The sequence below is a fragment of the Emys orbicularis genome, chromosome 11, assembly GCF_028017835.1.
Source record: "Emys orbicularis isolate rEmyOrb1 chromosome 11, rEmyOrb1.hap1, whole genome shotgun sequence".
Classification (NCBI taxonomy): domain Eukaryota; kingdom Metazoa; phylum Chordata; order Testudines; family Emydidae; genus Emys; species Emys orbicularis.
In genome coordinates, this window is record NC_088693.1 from 64,580,616 (window position 1) to 64,600,886 (window position 20,271).

Consider the following 20,271-nt stretch of genomic DNA (forward strand, 5'->3'; position numbering starts at 1 on the left):
GGATGTTAATACTGCTCAATAAAGGAAATTGCCAGGAACTACTCAGGGGCAATGCAAAGATTTCCCCATCCTACGTAATACCATTTGTCATTACTGATTTTATAGTGCAAGAGTCTCCTATCCAGATCCTCTGAAAAGCAATGCAGCGAGCTGCCTGACAACCCACCAAGCCAGCCCAATTTGGTTAGTAGTCCTACTCAAAAGTTTACTTCATTTTTAAAATATTCTCTTAACTCTCTCTTTTTCCTTCAGGATCCTGGATGATTCAGACTTCATTACTAAGTCAGTGTTCCTCACCTGTAGTTCTCCTGGGTCCTGCATGCAGGGAGTTCATGTGACTGATGCCCAGATCCCAGGATTGCTCCTCACACTGCCAAATAGATCAGACAAGAGCAGGAGGCACTGAACAATCTATAAAGTTGTATGATGGGAGCTATGAGGATCTGAGCTGCTCCTATCTTCACTTTGAAGGAGCAGGGGACTGGAGAAGAAAAGAGCCTCACCTCAGACTGCTCTCCAACTTACATTCCCAGCAGCAGCCAGAAGACGAGGGAGAGAGATGAGAAATACCCCATTCCACTCAGAAACTAGGAAGAAGGGATAATAGAGGGGGAAACAACAGTCTCACAGCCAGTTAGTTATCCAGTTAGTTATGCAACATTAACAAATGCAACAGCAAGGCTTTGTACCCTTACTACTTTGTGGCTCCCACAAAGCCATTAAAAGACCATACAGGTCTTCAGCTCTTAAAGGCACATACCACTAATTTGATGTTACAGACCTGTGAAGGGAATCTAAGTACTTCTATTGCTAATCAAATTCAGACTATACACATTGTATGGAAATAACTTTTAATTTAAAAAACCTTGCATTGAAGATTATTGTATCAGACATTGAGGCAAAATTTGAGTTTAATTTGCTGGACAAACCAGTGTTAAAAAAAGGATTTAAAATAAATCAGAATGTGCAATAAACTACAATGTAGCATAGGCAGTAGTGTTGAAACTTGACTGAACTTTTTTCTGAGGTCCAGCATATATTTCCAGTCAATCTGACAGGAAACAATTTAAGTTTGACACTACTAACGGGTCATCTGTCAGTATTGGATATTACAAGCTGAGGAAAAAATTTGTACAAGAACAGAGACTCCTATATAGTTGCCTTCAACTGTTGTACACAGAAAAACTTCCTGCTGACAGTGGTTTATACATACGTGCTACTGGTGTCAAATTATTGTTCTGCTACAAGAATACTGCTATATCGTCAATTCTTGTATGCGTCGTCTTCTATTAGCATCACTTGAGGATGCAGATAAATTCTAAATACTGTAATTCAGAATGTATGAGTTTAAACAATTTGCTTTTATTTTCTTAGAGTGTAATGGCTGGGAATTTAAAAATCAATCTGTATTTAGAAACATTATGAAAGGTTTTTTTTAAGCCCTTCTGATGTCCTTATTAACAATGTTTTCCTTTCTGGTTAGTCACTCTGCTTTTGCATACTTGGTAGAACCTTGCAAGGTATTGCTTAGAAATCGTAACAACTATAATTGTTGGTAAGATACACAGCACACAGTTATAAGCAGCATTAGCTACTGCAAGTCTACAAGTTAGGTCTCCAAATATCTGATAATCCAAAATGAAATTCAGAGCTGCATCTTCATTTAATTCAATCTTTGTTTCCTCACCACTCCTAGGCTTCTCTGCTCCCCATGTGACTGAAATAGAAAACTGTCTACCTTTCATATAGTAGAGAAATCAACTATGGAAATATAGTGGTATATTTGTGTGTTAGTGTTTGAGGATTTCTGCGTGAAACTAACAATAGAGTTGAATGAGTGACTCATTTTAAGCCAAATATAAGGCTTCTGAAAGTGTCATTTAAAAACTACTGGTACTTAAATATTCAAGGGATTTCAGACAAGGCAGGTATTTGCCACATGCTCATGCCACCAAAGGAAACAATTTGAAATTACCCCCTCCTCCTCACTGTCTTTTCAAGTAGTTTTTCTGTGTTTTGAAGTTGTTTGTTTAAAGGAATAAAGTGTGTTCTGCTGTCCCAGAATCCATCAGAACCATAAACACATTTGAAAGAAAAAAAGGAAGAATATTAAAGAACGTGGCAAGATGACAACAGAAAGCAGTAAACCGTGCCAGCTATTTAGGTGTGCCCACTTTCAGAACAGGGAATACTAGACTTCCAGCTCGAAAGAATTAGTTTCTCTTGTGGTTCGGGAAGAAGAAAGTGTTGCGTTTGGGATTTTATCCTGCCTGTTACAAAGCAAGAAAGAAAATATATTATATGTTGCTAATGTACAGTATTTGAATTGTGCTGTCATTTCTTGTGTGAACAACAGAGATTTTACCTTATACTTTTCTCCATCTTAATCGGCTTTCTTAATGAACCACATTATTCCCTGTCACCTGTGTTTTCTTGTGCTGCAGAGTCCCAGGAAAAGACTTTTGCAGTCTTCCAGCTCTTCTGTGGATTGTTTTCTTGGTGGATGGCCATTGTTTGGCAAAGTGATGGGAGTACATGAAGTGCAGAGGGAGTCACTGTGGAAAGCTGCACTTGAACTTTCAGTCTGATTTGTTATTTGGTCTTGGCACCGTAAGGTTTCTATGTCTTCATCCTTTAACGGAAAAACCCGAAGTTCCCACAGCTCAGACTGAAAGGAGTCAAAGGGGGGAGGGGAGGAAAGAGGGGTCCTGATTAGCTATGTGCAGAATGATTCTGTTATCAAGTAACAAATGAGTCTTGTTCTTTACACTGCTTGCAGGGTTCTTCAGCTACAGGGAAGAATACCATTCTGCTGGGTACCAATTTTCAATGTAGCTTGGCTTAATACAGCACAACTTCATTTTGTATAGAATCTTTTAAATAAGTTGTATCCCAACATTGTTTCCAAGGTTAAACAATGCAGTTACAATGTAAGAGGCAAGGGACGTAAAAAAGGAATCCTCTATTTTCTACTGTTAAGAACATCTATTACCATCACAATCAGTACTATTTGGAACACATGTTGGCATCCTCTGAAAAAAAGCTACAGAACGTATCAATAGAGAGCCTGCTACTCTCTCATCTCCAAGGCTGAGACATTTTGACCCACTAGTGAAAGTTTTGCCTGTGCTGTTCCTGTTCTGGTGACAAATCGAGGACTTCATTTGGAAGTGATCTCAATCTGGTAATTTGCAGAAGCTTTAAACGCAATCCAAACATTAGAGATGAGAACACTTACATTTGCAACTTCAGAGCCTGATCCAAGACCCATTGAAGTCAGGGAAACTCTGGGCACTGGATCAGGCCCTTACTTACTAAAAACCATCATACCTTTGCTTCTTGGTTTTCCTTTGAAGGCTGTGGGACCCTTAAACATACAGAACTGTGGATTTCTGAAGTAAGCTCAGAAGCAGCTTTAGCAGCACAACGCAGTGAGACACATGAGTTGCGATGGTTTTCTTTCAGTACTGGATCTTGGCCCTCCTGTCCTTCAGCATTTTTGCTATACGGTCTAGTACAAGACAAAATGAGAAAATAAGCTTTTGTTTAATAACTGCTCTGTCAAGTGACTGGAAACAATTCCAATTTTTTTTAAAAAGAGGAAAAAAGGCACTACTCTAAGTTTTTAATAATGGCTTCTTATTTATATGCTTAGAAGTAAAGAAAACCTGAAAACAGAACTCTAAAGCAAAGCTGACCTTGGTATAAAATATTTAAATACATTTTTATATCTTTGACAACATTTTTTTGAAAGTTCAAACTTAACAGAATCCAGTACTTGAAGTGGGTCTCTGAATGCAATTACTTTCAGTCTTAGATCCACAGAAGTGACACCCCATTCTTTCATCTAAATCGGAGATTACTGAGTGAGAAGTGACACCCTATTCATTTGACTAAGGCAATAATTACTGAGCACTGCAACGAACAGCAGAAGTGGGATGGGTTCAGAAAATGTTAAGATTTTATTCACTAATATCCCAATAACCTAGATTTTCTTTAAATTCCTAAGATTTAAAGCTATATAGTTTTCCTTTTCAAGCAATACATTAAATATGCATGATACCGTACATGGTAAACTATTTGATGAGGAATACTCTCATTTTCAAAGATGCTTCATTCTATTGATAGGATTTCTAAAAGTTGCTGTGTTACCAACAGAAAAGCCCAATGATTCTGTAAGAGTCCTCCATTTATGACAATACACCTGCCTGCTATTTCTTCTGGGCCATCGGCTCTGTTCCCACAACGACCACCTTGCTTTCTCTCTCTCTTCATATTTTGCATGACGTGAAGAAAAAAGTTCATCTGACAGATCTTCAATCTGTAATTATAAATGAGAGATGGCTGCTGCCATGATTACAAGCATCACTAAAGATGAAAACAATGGTTTTATATACAGTCATGTGGGGAATCTGTGTCACACGCACAACAAAAAGTATCGAATGTGCACTGGAGGGTACAAAGGTATAGTAAACTATGTGTTTATGTTAAAATATGACAGAAAAGTACGGCTATATGATACAACAACTTTTTAGCCTGCTAATTTACACGTTTGGAAGGGGGGGATCCCAAGTTGATATAAGAATTATTTTCACCCCATGGAAATAATCAAGGACTACACTAGATTGAAAAGCAAGAGGAAGGTTACTTACTTGTAAGTCAAGTAAACAGGAGACGTACTACATTTGTGGATGCACACTTGTGTCTCTTCCAGGGCAGGACACAGAAGTGAACTATAGCACTTAAGAGCAACTACATTTTCCTTCAGAGATGTAAACTGTCAGTTTCTTTTGCATTTTGGTTCTAAAGTAGCACAGCAAATCTAGTTTTTAAGAGTTAAGCATGTAGATCCTCAGGTAATAGTATCCTTAAAAAAAGTTCCCGGGCTATTTTATGAAGTTAACTGTTGAGCATTAACCATGACCCCAAGAATTCTACTCAAGGTTATAAAAAGCCAGTGTCTCCAGCTGGTCTGAATTCCTCTCTACTTCAGCATCCAAGACTCAACAGAAGTCTGGGGATGAGGTGCAGTGTGTAGATATGCAGAGGCAATACATTTGGAAAATTCCAGTTACTAATAAGCAAGTTCCATTCTTCAAAAATTGCCTCCGCAGAGAACAATGAACAGCAGCAGTGTTCAGGAGAAGGGCTTGGAAGTGCTTAGCTGAAAAAAGACTTGAGAAAACAGTGTTTCATCCTTCAGTCGGGCTTCCCATTTGAAAGAACAGTGCTGGATAAGCTGAACTTTGTGCAGCAGACTTACAAATCTGTTAGGGAGACATGGCAAAGGGGAGAGGGAAAGGCACACCGAGCACTACCAAAAGAACCCTTAATTCTCTCAGCACTGGAACTCCTGCTTACTCATAGCCTTGTAAGTTTAGCCTATCATATGTATCCGATTTAAACAGTCTCTGAACAGAGACTGCCTGGGATGTCTTACCAAATATGAGCAGCTGAGATGATTTCCTAGAAGGCTTGGACCTATCCAGATTTTAAAGTCTGGCCTGAGCAGGCATACTATGAAGCTTTCAGAGGAGTGGAGCAAAAAGTTGAGGTGAAGATACAACACAACGTTATCTTTGTGAAATAGTTTAAATGGAGGATGGGCCATAAGGGCTTAGATTTTGCTCAGACCGATGGTTACCATATCTGCAACCAGAAAAACGATGTTTAGAACAGACCAAAATTGCTTGAAGAGGGAGTCAAATATATCTTGGCAAGTTCCAGGAGCCCAGAGAGTTATAAAGGAATGCAACAACTCTAAGCTAATGTTTCACAGAAGGGTGCATGGGAAAAAAAAAAAAAAAAGATACTCATGCTGCAGGAGTGGGAAGCAGCAATGTGCTTTGAGCATGGAGTAATGTAAGTATGACCTCATTAAGAATAAAAAACATTCTAAAATGAAAGGCCCTGGGGGAAAGGTGAAATGCCACATTCCTACTAGAAACCCAGCAGAAAATATAGTCACCATTTCAACGCAAAAGATTTCTTAGTGAATGGTTTCCAGAACTCCAGCAAGATGCTTAGATCCAAGCTCATGAGAATTTTGGTTGCTCAGTTAAGCACGAGACCCAGGCTGCTAAGTGAAGCCCTCTGGATCCAGACACCAGATCTGCCCTGCACTTTGAGACAGTCTGACTCTTACTTCTTCCGCAGAACACTGAAAATTGAGGTTGCTGCTCAGTCACAGCTGAGAAGAACAAGGATATGCACACAAAGGAGCTGTGTTTTGCCCTCCTCAAGACACCCGAGGACCAGTTCTCCACAGGCCCGCTCTCTGGCATAGAGTTCAGAACAGGTTCAGGACTGCTGTAATGTACTCTGGTTGCCAATGGCCCAAAAATTCACTTGAGCACCTTGGGATGGTGAGAGCAGACGGATGCTATGGCCACACCTTGTTTTTAAACAACAATGGATGTTACATTAATGACACTGTTCATTTTCCTAGTTAATTCAATACAATATTCAATTTTGTAAGTGTGCCTGAAGGTGCTGCAGAATCTTCAGTCAGCTGCCATGGAAATGAGGCTTTGTCGGCCGTAGCACTTTTGTCGGTAAAACTTTTGTCAATCAGGGGTGTGGAAAAAAACCCACCTCCCTGCCCGACATAAGTTTCAACGACAAGCCAGTGTGAACAGCGCTTTGTTGGCAGGAGACACTCGTTGGGGTGATTTAATTATGCTGGCGGGAGAACTCTCCCCCTCCGGCATAGAGCGGGTACACGGGAGACCTTACAGCAGTGTAGCTTTAGCGGTACAGCTGTGCCGCTGTAAGGTCTGTAGTGTAGACAAAGCCCGGGGGAGCTAACCACAAATTTTAGGTTAAGTTTTGCCAAAGAGCACATTGGACCCTGGTAATACCCTACAACAGACAGCACACAGCCACGTGGTTTTTGCTGCAACAGGGTTAGGTACATGATTTTACAAAATGGATGAGGGAGTTTGTAACTGTTAGATGTGAACACAAACTATCGCAGCTGTGTTATTCTGTGATAAATCTATCTGAACACAGCACTCCACAGCTTCACTGTGAGCTGCTGCTGGGGACCTAGAACCTGATCCAAAGTCCACAGACTTCAGTGGAAAGACTCCCATTAGCTTTACTGGGCTTTGAGTTAGGCCCTAATGCGCATGCTTGCAAAGCTGGCTGATAAGTGGATGTGGAAAGTCTGGCATGCCAGGCGCACCGCTCTCAGCTCTGACATTGATGTGGAGAGCGAGCTCTGCCTGAGACCAGAGGTCTTGAGTTCTGAGGTCTCCCAGATGTGCTCCCCAGCCCAGTGCTGATGCGTCCGTCACTAGGGAGAGAGACGGCTGAGGGCTGGAGAAGGGAATCCCTGCACATACTACCTGTGGGTTGAGCCACCACAGAAGGGAGTCAAGAACCTGGCGAGGCAGGGTTACAACCTTGTCCAAATTGTCTCGGGCTGGCCAATACCCCGATGCTAGCCATGACTGAAAATGCCAAAGTCCAAGTGCACCACATAGGTACAGGCTGCCATGTGTCCTAGAAGTTTCAGGCAATTCCTTGCTCTGGTAGTGGGGAACTGCCTGAGACCTCGAATGATATTGCCAAAGGCCTGGAACCTCACTTCCGGGAGGTACGCCCTGGCCTGGGTCGAGTCAAGCACTGTCCCTATAAATTCTATCCGCTGAACTGGAGACAACGTTGATTTCCCCTCATTCAGAAGAAGGCCCAGATTGTCGAACATTACCCTTATGAAGTCGACCTGTGCCTCCACTTGAGCTCTGGAGCAGCCCTTGATGAGCCAGTTGTCGAGGCACGGGAACACCTGTACCTGCCACCTGCGCAGGAACACGGCCACGACTACCGTGCACTTGGTGAACACACGAGGTGCCGCTGAACGGGAAGACTGTGAACTGATATTGGTGGTTGTTCACCACAAACCTGAGGTATTTTTTGTGGGGCAGAATTATTGCTATGTGAAAGTATGCGTCCAAGTCAAGGGCGGCATACCAGTCTCCTGGATCCAATGAAGGGATGATGAAGGCCAAAGAGACCATGCAGAACTTGAGCTTCTTCACAAACTTGTTGAGTTCTTGCAGGTCTAGGATGGGCCTGAGCCCGCCTTTGGCTTTCGGTATTAGGAAATACTGGGAATAGGAAACCCTTGCCCTTCTGCTCTTGAGGAACCTCTTCCACTGCCCCTAGCGAAAGGAGCGAGTGCACCTCCAGTATAAGGAGTTGCCCGTGAGAGGTCCCTGAAGAGGGACAGGGAAGGGGGATGGAAAGGGGGGAGGGCACAGAATTGGATGGAGTATCCTCTCTCTACCGTGCGCCACACCCAGCGGTCCGAAGTGATACGGGACCATGCACGGTAGAAAGGGGATAGTCGGGATGAAAAGGTAAAGTGGAGTAGATCCAGTTCTTGTTCTGGTGTGCCATCCTCGACCGCACCTTCAAAAGGCCGATTTGGGACCGGGAGGTGGCTTGGATTGGCCAGAGCCCTGGCCTGAGGACAGGTGCAGCCTCTTCCTACTGCTCCAATTCCTCCTCCAGGAACTGTCCTGTCGGTTCTGCTGTTGGTAGAACCACGGAGGAGGTTGTGGTCTGAAGTGTTTCCGCTGCACAGTGGGAGTATGGAGGTCCAGCCATTTGAGGATGGCTCTTGAGTCTTTTAGGCCAGTGGTCTCCAAACTTTTTTGATCGCGCACCCCGTCAGTAAAAACTTTTGAGCTCGCACCCCCTGCTCCCGGCCGAACTGTTGAAGCAAAAAACAACAACAATAAAAAAGCTGCTCGGACTCCCGGCCGAACTGCTGGGGGGGGGGGGGGGGAAGCGGCGCTGCTCCGGTGGCGCACCCCGATGGATCCTCTTGTGCACCCCCTGTGGTGCGCGCACCCCACTTTGGAGACCACTGTTTTAGGCTATGAAGCCTTTTATCCGTCTTTTTGGAAAACAAGAGTCACACCCTCAAAGGGGAGGTCCTGAATGGTCTTCTGGACCTCGTATGCCAGACCTGAAACTTGGAGCCAAGAGCCCCTTCTCATGGCCAACCCTGTAGCCATCACCCTGGAGGCCGCATCAAAACTCAACAAGTTTTGCAGAAGAAGGTTCTGAGTGAAGAGCGTGTTCCTTAGCATCCTGAAGAGGGAAGTCAATGGCTGTGGGAATTTTTTTCTCCTTGATACCAGGTTCTAGAGAAGGAAGAGGAGGGATAAGAGTTCTGAGGGAGCAGATTCTTGAGCAAGAAGTGCTCCTTTAGTTACCCTTACCTAGCTGTTTTCCAAACAGCTTAATACCCTTGTAGGAAAGGTCTGTGATGTACTAAATGCAGCCTTCCTGCTCCAAACACAAATATAGCAGCTGCTGTAGCAAGTGAGGGGGTTCCTTCTAAATCTATGAGCCTATCAAAGGCAGCATTAAACAGGAAGAAGGCAGCCTAGGTAGAATCTGTAAGAAAACTAAGAATCTCACCAGGTAGGTTAAGAGAAGGGGACACTAGGATGGAGACAGTCTCCTTCTTTAGAGCCCAGAATACAATGCCAAATGAGTGAAATCAACAGCTAGGACCTAGTGGGCACTGCAAAGGGAAAGGTTGGCCGCCTTGTCTGTGGAGACTATAGAACAGGGGTAGGCAACCTATGGCATGTGTGCTGATTTTCAGTGGCACTCACACTGTCCGGGTCCTGGCCACCGGTCCGGGGGGCTCTGCATTTTAATTTAATTTTAAATGAAGCTTCTTAATCATTTTAAAAACCTTATTTACTTTACATACAACAATAGTTTAAACATGGGGAGGAGGAGGAAGCACAGAGTAGAGAATGGATCTGGGAAATGCCCTGCATGCCTGCTCGAGGGAAAGAAAGCTCCCCAAACCAATAAGCCCAGGGGGTGCCATGAAAGAGGCCGGCTGACCCATGCTCCTGAAGGAACAATAGCAGTGGGTGATGAAGAAATTGTTCATGGTTTGCTGAGGAGAGTGCTGCAGGCTGCACTGCTTCAGATAGGAAGCTGGAAGGAGAAATGGATCCCTCCCACCAATGGAAAACCAAACTACGAGGCGAGGAGTAGGCAAACGGAGATGGGGCTGAAAAAACCTAGTGGCCTCCACCAAAAAAAAAGAGACAAAAATACCTGCTAAGCTGCTACAAGCCTAAGGAGTTGGCTTTCTGGTGCTGCTTGTAGACAATGCAGAGGAAGTGGGGCTGCTAGCAAACCTGGAGAGCCACCTGATTACCCACTCCCTGAAGAGGGTTTCCCACTGGATCTCCAGTGTACCAGTCCTCGGAAAGAGAATGGCAGCGATTGGGGAAGGAGGTTGGTAGAAGGGGCTTGCTGCTGAATCACTGGCTGGGCCCTGGGGTGCTAGAGCCTTGCCTAAAAAGGTGCAGGTTCTGAGATAGAAAACCTTAGTTGCCTCAACTCTCCATGTGTTCTTTCATAACCTATTTTTCTCCTTCCTCTTATCCTTTTAATCTTAGGGCTAAAAGGAAAAGAAAAAAGAATCAGGGTGCAAGAAGCTAGAGGCCCATGCTTCCTGTTTCTAGGATGTGGGTAGGCTGCTGCTTATATACTAGCACTGACTCCCGATTCTTTCATCTCCTTGCTTCCTAATGGAGATTCATCTTGCCATCACCCATTAGTGTTGCTACTAAGAGGTTGGTAGGATGGGAGAAGAGACATCTGACAAAACAAGTATATAAAACACGTGTTCACAGGGATAGCTCAGTGGTTTGAGCATTGGCCTGCTAAACCCAGGGTTGTAAATTCAATCCTTGCGGGGGCCATTTAGGGATCTGGGGCAAAAATCTGTCTGGGGATTGGTCCTGCTTTGAGCAGGGGGTTGGACTAGATGACCTCCTGAGGTCCCTTCCAACCCTATGATTCTATGAATGTTTTTACATTCATAGTTAGTACAATCAGCTTATTTTTACAACTTCAGTAGTCACTGGTAAGTTTGAAAACATACATTGATAAACCATGTATTAAACTCTTGGTTTCATTAAAATGTAGCTTACCTCTTCTTCATTTACATGAGATCGCCCCAGAGGATGAAGTTCAACAACTCTCCAGCTACAAATCGGAGAAGGGTAGTTAATACAGGATTAGCCAAATTGAATGTTTTATCACTTCAGCAGTGGAATGAGATTATCCTGTTCTCATTAAATAGCACAATGCTGCAGTACTTACGCTACAATTTTTGTAAGGGAATGTCAATATTTAAGAAAAATGATTTTAATTTAAATAAAAATCATGAAAACGTGTCTTCTAACATTAGGTTCTAGAAAATCTTTCTTTAAAAAAAATACAGAATCTGAGCTCCTTAACATTGTCCTGTTAATATTATTTTAAGCCTTTAAATAAAACCAGCCAAAACCTGAAACACAGTCAAAGATTTGCAGATAAAAGGACTAGGCATTGCTAGTTTAAATGACACTCGTTATTTAGTTTAACAAAAACTTGTTTAAGCTGTTCCAAGAATCAAAGGATCTGTGTTTTTTAAACAAGTTTAGAGAACCAGATATCAGAAATAATGGGGTTATGCTACATGAAAAAGTTAAATTCAATTAATAAAATCGGAATGTTTTAAAAAATGTATAGGTATGTGTTTTTCTGTGCATGTTATTGGGAGGTTGCTTTTTTCTGCTGAACTAAGACATTAAAAAAAAGATAATCTCCAATTAACTACTTAGAGAAAGATAATCTTCTTAAAACACACATTTGTGTCTGCAATGAGTACTAGAATTAAGATGAGAGAAAAACATTCCTCTTTATTTTTACAGTCTGCTTACTCTGTGCATCAGACACCATTCTGTGTGCAGTGTGACCATTTCCCCTGGATTGTCAGTCAATCTTCCCCATTGCTGGGGGGTTCTTTCATGCAATGGGGGAGGGGGGGGGGAAGAGGAGGAACATTTATGAAAACAGAAAAAAATATCAGTGGGGTGCAAAGAGGGGGAAATGAGCATACCTTGGAGTAAGGATTTCTTTGTATTGCAGCTTCTCCAATTTAGAGGGAGCAACCAGTGACATAGGAATAACAATGTTGTCTATATCATAGGAGCTCTCACTTCTCAGTCTCCGTCTAGAGTTATGCTGTATAACAATTAATAATACAGAAGAGTCATTAGCTTAATGATAATAGCTGCATGTTAACTACAAGACAATAAAACTAAACAATTGTTTTGTACTTTTAACAGATAGACAAACGCAGAGTGACTTTTTAGAATGACGTTTTCAAAAGTACTCAGTTTTGGACTAACTGTATTCCCATTGAAGTCAATGGAAGTTTTTCACAATTACAGTTAATGCTGAGTAACACTGTTGACAATCCCATTCTTAATAGCTATATTTTTCATAATGTTCTGAAGGCATTCTAGAATAAATCTACTAACCTATAACCTGACCACTACGCAGATGTTCTTGTACTCGATAAAAATAAGAATTCCAAGAGGTCAGAGCCTAAATGCAGTATATGAAATGAATTTATCAATGTAGAGCAATCTAGATGGAAAATATTTGTCTGGAAATCTGCAGAAATCCCTTTGTAGGGATAAGAGGATGCTGAACTTCTCAGAATTTTCCTCTTTGGGGCTATCCAACCTCTTCTCTCGTGTGTGGACTGACTTTTCGGGATTACAGTAGGTGGTTTGGGTTTAAAACATGATTAAATCTAAATTATAGAGCTTTCTGTTTTCAGCTGAAAAAGCCTGTTTCAGAATAAATCACTTTCATTCAATCTGGTAAAGGAAAGAAGTTCCCACTAGATGCAGATGTGTAAAAGACTCAGTCAAGGAAAGAAATTCAATAGAATTCGCATTACCGAAACTGCGTAGGGAACATCACTTAGGTTTCAATTATCAGGTACAGTATTTGTAAACTGTAAGTCTTCATATTTCTGTCTTACAGAACTCCAAAGTTCCAAAGCACTGAAACCTGAAGACTTCTAGGGTGAAATTCTGTCACTCTAATAAATGGGAAGTTTGGCATTGATTTCAGTGGGGCCCGGATGTCACCACCACTTTCCCAGAGGCTTTGCTAGTAGTTCAGTAAATAGGAGTTTGAGATAGTCATGGTTTGGTAAATCAAGATGCAACAGGATAAAGTACCACAACTGTATTTACATTGCCAGCCAATATTGTGTAGATCCATCAGGAGGCGGCATTATAAAAGCCTCCAGTCACAGTTTCGGGTGGGACTTAAATCATAATGCATTTCATTAGTTTTAAATGCAGAGTTTTTTAACAAGTTCTCACTGATAAACTAATTCATGGTCTGCGAAATACTTGTCTTTGAGAATGCATTTCTATGTTTTAGAACAGGGGTCAGCAACCTACGGCACGCGTGCCAAAGTTGGCACGTGAGCCGATTTTTCCCGGCACGTGGCGCGGGGTGAGCGGCTCAGCCTGCCGCCGCTCTGGAGTTCCTGCTGCTGGCCTCCTGCCAGCCGGGGACCCACCGCCGATCCAACTCAGCACCTGCTGCTGGCCTGGGGGGAAGGAACCCCAGGCTGGCAGCGGGCTGAGACCCCAGCTGGCAGGAGCCTGCAGCCAAAACCCCAGAGCGGGGGTCGGGCTGAGCTGCTCAGCTCGCCGACACTCTGGGGTTCCCGCTGCTGGCCCCTTGCCAGCTGGGTCCCGCCGCTGGTCCCACTCAGCACCCTCTGCCGGCCTGGGTGAAGGAACCCCAGGCTGGCAGCAGGCTGAGACCTCAGCCGGCAAGAGCTGGGGGCAGAAACCCCAGAGTGGCCACGGGCTAAGCCAGTCGCTGCTCTGGGGTTCCGGCTGCTGGCCCCTCGCCAGCAGGGGTCCCTACCGCACAGCTCCACTCACCTTGCTTCCGGTTGGAGGCTCTCTTGCAGACAGGGTCCAGGCCTACAGCCCTGCTCAGGCCTACCAGCCACCTACTCCACTCACCTCTGCTGCCAATCTTGGTTTCCAGCCGCTGCTCAGCCTGCTTTCCAGCCTGGAGTCCCAGCAGGCCACCCTGGGCTCTGCTCCTGGCCTTGGATCAGTCCTCTTCAGCCTCCCTGCTGTGGCCCACTGTCCCCAGCCTGGGACAGTGAGGGTTGCACACCAGGCAAGAGGGGGTGCAGCTCAGCACCCCCATCTTAAAATTGCTTATCTTAGACCACACTGCTTTGGACCTTGTGCCTGCCTTCTATCGCCATGTTTTTTCCCACTGAGAGTTGAAGGGAACATTTGACAAAATGGCAGCTCCTAAGAAAGCAAAGCTAGATGTCCGATCATTTCAGCCTGCTTGGACAGATGCATTTGGATTTATTGAAAAGAAGGACCGTGCTATTTGTGCTTTCTGTTATGAAGGTGTTGTTTGTCGCACATCAAGTGTTAGACGACATTTTGAAATGAAGCACGAGAAAACCTTTCTTGATGAAGCAGACAAGACTGAATCAATCAAAAAGGCAGTAGCAGCCTATGAGAAGCAAAGCAGTGTTTTTAAAAGCTTAAGTGTAAGTAAAAATCAAGCTACAGAAGGAAGTTACAAGATTGCACCGTGCACTGCAAAAAACAGAAAGCCGTTTACAGATGGGGGATATATAAAAAGTTTTTCTCAGCAGTTCGGAAATTTTGTTCAATGATTTGCCAAATAAAGATACAATCATATCTAGAATAAAAGAACTGCCCATCTCTGCCAGGACAGTTGAGAGACGCATAAGTGAAATGGCAGAAAACATTAAGGAAAAGCAGACGACTGCATTGAAAGACACAGCAGTGTTTAGTGTTGCAGTTGATGAGAGCGTGGATATAAATGACGTTCCACGTTTGGCAATTGTTGCAAGATATTGTGCTTCCGATGAAATCCAAGAGGAACATTGTTGCCTAAAACCCCTGCATGGCACAACAAAGGGGGAAGATATACTGGAAAGTTTTGTAAACCATTTTGAAGAACAAGGAGTTGACAGCAGAAAAATATTTTGTGTGACAACAGATGGTGCTCCTGCCATGGTTGGAAAACAGAAGGGATTTGTAAAGTTACTTGAAGATCAAATTGGCCGCCCGACAGTCAAATTTCACTGCATCATCCATCAAGAAAACCTGAGTGCAAAAATTTCTAATTCAGAGCTTAATAATGTGATGAATACAGTGGTGCGAATTGTGAATTTCCTTGTTGCTCGATCTGCTTTGACTCACAGACAGTTTCAAGCACTGCTAGAAGAGATGGACAGTGTTTATAACGACATCCCACTTCACAGCAACATTCGGTGGCTAAGTCGTGGCAAGGTTTTGGTGCGCTTTGTAAACTGTTTTGAGGCAATCAAGGCCTTTTTGTCAGAAAAAGAACAAAACTACCCCGAACTGGATGATGACAAATGGCTGTGTAAGCTCATGTTCCTAACTGATATCACTGCTCATCTAAACGAACTCAACCTCTGTCTCCAGGGTGCAGGGCAAACAGTTCTGGATCTTTATGAAGCCTGGAAAGCATTTGTTGTGAAACTAGCAGTTTTTTCCAGGGATATTCAAACTTCTATTTTCCGCTACTTCCAACACATAAAAGAGCTATCGACACGTTGCACTGTCAGTGTCGATGAGATTGGAAAGTACATGCAAGAACTGGAATCAGAATTTTCTGACAGATTTCAAGATTTGGCCCAATGCTTTCTTTTCTAATTAAACCTGAAAAGTTCAACGAAAGCGACTTGGATTTGTCTGTATTTCAGTGGATAGGTGTTGAAGATTTCGAAATGCAGCTTATTCAGTTAAAAAGCTCAGAACTGTGGACATCAAAGTTTGTGGATCTGTGGAGTGCACTTGAAGCTACCGAGAGAGAGCATGGGGCCTCTATTCTGACCTGCTGGACGTCCCTGCCAGTGAAATTTAACTGTTTGAAGAAAATTGCGTTTGCAATGCTTTCAACATTTGGATCCTCATACCTGTGTGAACAGGTATTTTCACACATGAAATCTGTCCTCTGTCCCTCTCGGAGCCGGTTAACAACTGATCACTCAGAAGCCTGTGTGCAGCTTAAAGTATCCAAATACGTGCCAGACATTGGAAAACTCAGCAAGGAAAAGCAAGGGCAAGGATCACACTAAACTGATAAGATCTGCATTTTAATTTAATTTTAAATAAAGCTTCTGAAACATTTTGAAAACCTTGTTTACTTTACATATAACAGTAGTTTGGTTATATATTATAGACTTATAGAGAGACCTTCTAAAAAGCGTTAAAATGTATTACTGGCACGCGAAGCCTTAAATTGCCGACCCCTGTTTTAGAACATGCCCTTCCCAATACAGACTAGTAATCTCACTCTAACTAGGCATGTGTAAAACTGCGTAAAGCAAAGTACAATGTGAAAGGCTTATATTTTTTATTTACTAATTTGCACAACTCTCTGGTGATGTTTTACTTAATCCATCAATATATTCATTTTTCGTTTACCTGTGATGATGCGTTTTGGGTAGATCTAGACATCAGATTGACATGGGTCACGGCAGTAAAATCATTATGGGATTCTGGTTCTGCATGTTGAAAGGAAAAAGCTTCAAACCTACTGTTACTTTCTCCTGCCACAAAAAGATTTTGGGGGGGAAAAATAGGATTTTTTTTAGTCTATTACATTAAAAATATTTCCCACGTAGTAGCAAATGAGGCCTTTTCTGAAAGCCCACAGCTGAACACTTGGAGATTTCATGAACACCTAACAACCAGCTGTAAAATAATCACTTACACGGCTCTATCCATCACAAATTCACCTCCATCACTATTGTCCCACAAAAACGGTCTCTCTAGTTCAAGGGGGTAACTCCCTCTCGGAAGCAGCCTCATTGTGTCAGATCCTGCATCCTTTACAGAAGCTACCAGACTACATACAACCAACAATAATCAGGTTTGTGGGAATAAACTTGGACATCACCTGAATAGAGAGTGTAGCCTTCCCTGACTGGGCTATATATCACATAGCCATTAGAGCCCCCAATCAGCTTTTCCATAACCAACAGCTTTTTCCTGACTGATGGCTAAGTGGAATTGGCAGCAAAGATGACAAAGGCAAAGTCAGTTTTCTCACCTGCAAGTCTGATTTCCCCTAAAGTAGAGTCAATGTTCTAGACAAATAATAATCTATGGGTATTTTTTATTCAATCCCAGTGAATATAGCCCCTGCTGCAATTTTGTTTGGACTCGAAAAGCAAACCACCATTGTTCCCAATTCTCTCTTCTCCCGACTTGAAGGAAGAAAAGAGAATCCCACACTAAACTAAACCTATTTAGAACTCTAACTAAACATAAAGAGGGTCTGTCGAGAGCAGTGGATCCAATGCGGGAGAAAGAGGTAACAGACGTCTAGATAAAGCATCGTAATGCACAGCGTGGGTCAAGTATATGAACTCTCATCTCATAAGCAACTCTGCAACTCCCTGGCACAGAGTATTTTATTTTTGGCCTTGCTCACCAGGCTGCTGACCTTCCTCATGGATAATTTCTCCTAGACTGAACAGAGCCCAAATCAGGAATACATATATACCACTAATGAGCTAGAGCTTCTGCTGCTATGTACAAATGTATTGCATAGCAGCATGCTGACACCAGGAAATTGCAACCCTGATGATTTTTTTTTTTTTTAAATAAAAATCTCAATGAAATTGTCAGAACCCCACAGAATTTACTCTCTCAAAGGTTTATACTGTCAAGCTGTACCTTTCTTTAAGTGCTATTACTACAATCATAGGAATTGCCATGTTCATAATTGGGTGCGAGTAGTTCAAATTGTTGTTTTCAGAGTGCATTACAATGCACTTGTCTACACTGAGTCTCACGGACATGTTGCTCAGCCACCTACCCTTGTTGGGTCCTTCTGAAGTTCCTCATTCTTCTTTCTAGTCTCGACTACTCAAAACAATTTGGTGTCATCCGCAAATGTTGCCATTTCATGGCTCCTCCACATTAATGGATATATTATACTATACGGGTCTTAGTTTCAAACCCTGAGTCCTCCATTATTACTATTCTTCCACGCTGAACATTTTGTTTCTGTCTCTAATCCAAATTTTACTCCTTAACTGCTTTTCATCTTACCCTGTGACTTAGTTTCCTTAAGTTACATTTGTGAATGTTTTTCTCAAATTCCAAATACATTATATCCATCTATTCTCCTTTATCCACTGTGCAGTTGAATTTTAAGAGATTGGCGAGACACTATTTTCCTTAACAAAGGCTGTACTGGATCCCTATATGGCCATATTCATCTAGGTGCTTTATAGAATTCTATCTTTAACTGCTGTTTCAATTCATTTACTCAGTGTAGTCTATAACTACGGATCATGATCACCACTAGCACCTTTTTAAAGACACCGGTTACCCACCATCTCTATTCAGAGTCTTGTCCACAATTCTTACATTTAACAGTTTAAAATGAAGCCAGAATCAGGAACCACAGCATACAATAAATGAAACATAGCTTACTGAGTTCAGAAATAGTCAATGTTTGGTTGAGTGTATGATTTACAAATTTATCCATAGTCTGTTTTGTGGAGAATCATTTAAAAAAAAACAACACAATAAAAACCACACTACCTAGTATTACACAAATGCAATTGTATGGCTAAGCAATTTCCTTAAGGAGTATTCTAACAAAAAAAACAGAAGCATGTCTAGTTTTGTAATCACACTAAGTAGAATTGGGGTGAGAAGTGTCGGGGGGATGGAAGAAATAAAAACCAGCAGAAAATGGCATGCCTTAAATGGTGAGCATTTATTATTTGCATAGTGCATTATGAGTCTATTTCTCACATCCCTGTAAAATACAATTTTGAACTTTAGGGTACAAATGTAGGGGCCTGCATGAAGACTTCTAAGCTTAACTACCAGCTTAGTTCTGGTCCGCTGCCACCATCTTAAGAATTCCCTCCCTGGGAAGCCTTGAGAAACCTTTCACCAATTCCCTGGTGAATACAGATCCAAACTCCTTGGATCTTAAACAAGGAGAAATTGACCCTTCCCCCCTCCTTCCTTTCACCAACTCCTGGTGAATACAGATCCAAACCCCCTTTGGATCTTAAAACAAGGAGAAATCAATCAGGTTCTTAAAAAGAAGGCTTTTTATCCATTCATAAAGTTATCCATTCATTTATTTGAAGACACAATTTAGGATAATGTGTGGGGCCCAATGATAAAAGGGTATTTTCAGAAAGGGCAGTAGTTTATATACTCTTCTTTTTCCCTTACCTATCGCTGTCTCACTTAGGTGCCTTTTCTTTCTTCCCTCTGACAACTGTTCAGATGTTCCTGATGCTGCTTGAGGTTTGGAATTAAGTAAATAGCCACTGCTCCATTGTTTGAGAGAAGCACTATGTTGATTATATTCTGCAACAGAATAAGCATTTACAAAGTTTCAGATTCATTTTCATTAGCTGCAACTTACAGCCAAGCTCACTTTACAAACGATAATGAAAGAGCTACAGGTACTTTTAATCAGAAACATACAAAGTAAATAGCGTAACTATCTCTGATATGTGTAGACACAAAAAATTCAAATCATGGGGGCAAAATTCATCTCTCAGTTATACTGATGCAATCATATTGACCAACTGATTTATCCTAGTGTAACAGAGGAGCATCTGCCCCTTTGTGTCTTTTTTGCTCATAACAGTACTATAGCAAGGGTTCATTCACATTTCAGCTAGCATTAACTCATATTCTAAAAGGACCGTTTATATGTGAGCAGTTAGAGATATAAGAATAGCTTTAATACCAAGCACAGGGCAAAAAGCAATTAGGGTGGAAGAGGCACAACGTACGGTAGAGTGGAGATAAGGGATATGATGTAAGGCAGATTTCCTGCAGAATGCAATACTTTACTATCCCACAGAACTCACGTAAAACCGACTTCTTATAGCTGCTGTGGCTACCTTTTTATGCCATACATATATCATTTTCTTAAGCTTTTCAATACACACAGTCACTTTTCCTTTATCTCGACAAAGTCTAACCAACAACTAATAAATCCTAGGCAGCTGACCAGCTGATTAACCAAAGAAATTATTTACATAGTAAGAGACAGAAAAATCTATAGCTTTAAGTAACAGACAAACTCACTTAAAATAATTAGTCATGTCCTGATTCAACAAGGTACTTAAACAGTCCCATTGACTTCACTTATGCATTTAAGTACTTTACTGTATCAATGCCTTCATTTTTAACTCTTCCAGCACACTGACATCTCCAAGTAGTGCAAGGATTCTGGGGATGGTCCATAACCCTTATTTTTGTTATAATAATAATAATGGTGATATCCTATCTCCTAGAACTGGAAGGGACCTTGCAAGGTCATCGAGTCCAGCCC

The 20,271-nt window shown here is 42.2% G+C and overlaps 1 protein-coding gene across 1 annotated transcript in view; it reads right to left on the reverse strand.

The window, feature by feature from the left end:
- Window positions 1-2,419: 2,419 nt before the first annotated feature.
- The window catches only part of KANSL1L (KAT8 regulatory NSL complex subunit 1 like), a 93,367-nt gene continuing 75,515 nt past the window's right edge, over window positions 2,420-20,271 (reverse strand). The window contains exons 9-15 of the mRNA XM_065412998.1: window positions 19,155-19,276; window positions 16,371-16,495; window positions 11,936-12,060; window positions 10,983-11,037; window positions 4,209-4,321; window positions 3,331-3,511; window positions 2,420-2,668 (exon numbers count right to left, since the gene is read on the reverse strand). Of these exons, the coding sequence (XP_065269070.1) occupies window positions 2,420-2,668; window positions 3,331-3,511; window positions 4,209-4,321; window positions 10,983-11,037; window positions 11,936-12,060; window positions 16,371-16,495; window positions 19,155-19,276 (970 nt within the window). The remainder of the gene's footprint in view (window positions 2,669-3,330; window positions 3,512-4,208; window positions 4,322-10,982; window positions 11,038-11,935; window positions 12,061-16,370; window positions 16,496-19,154; window positions 19,277-20,271) is intronic.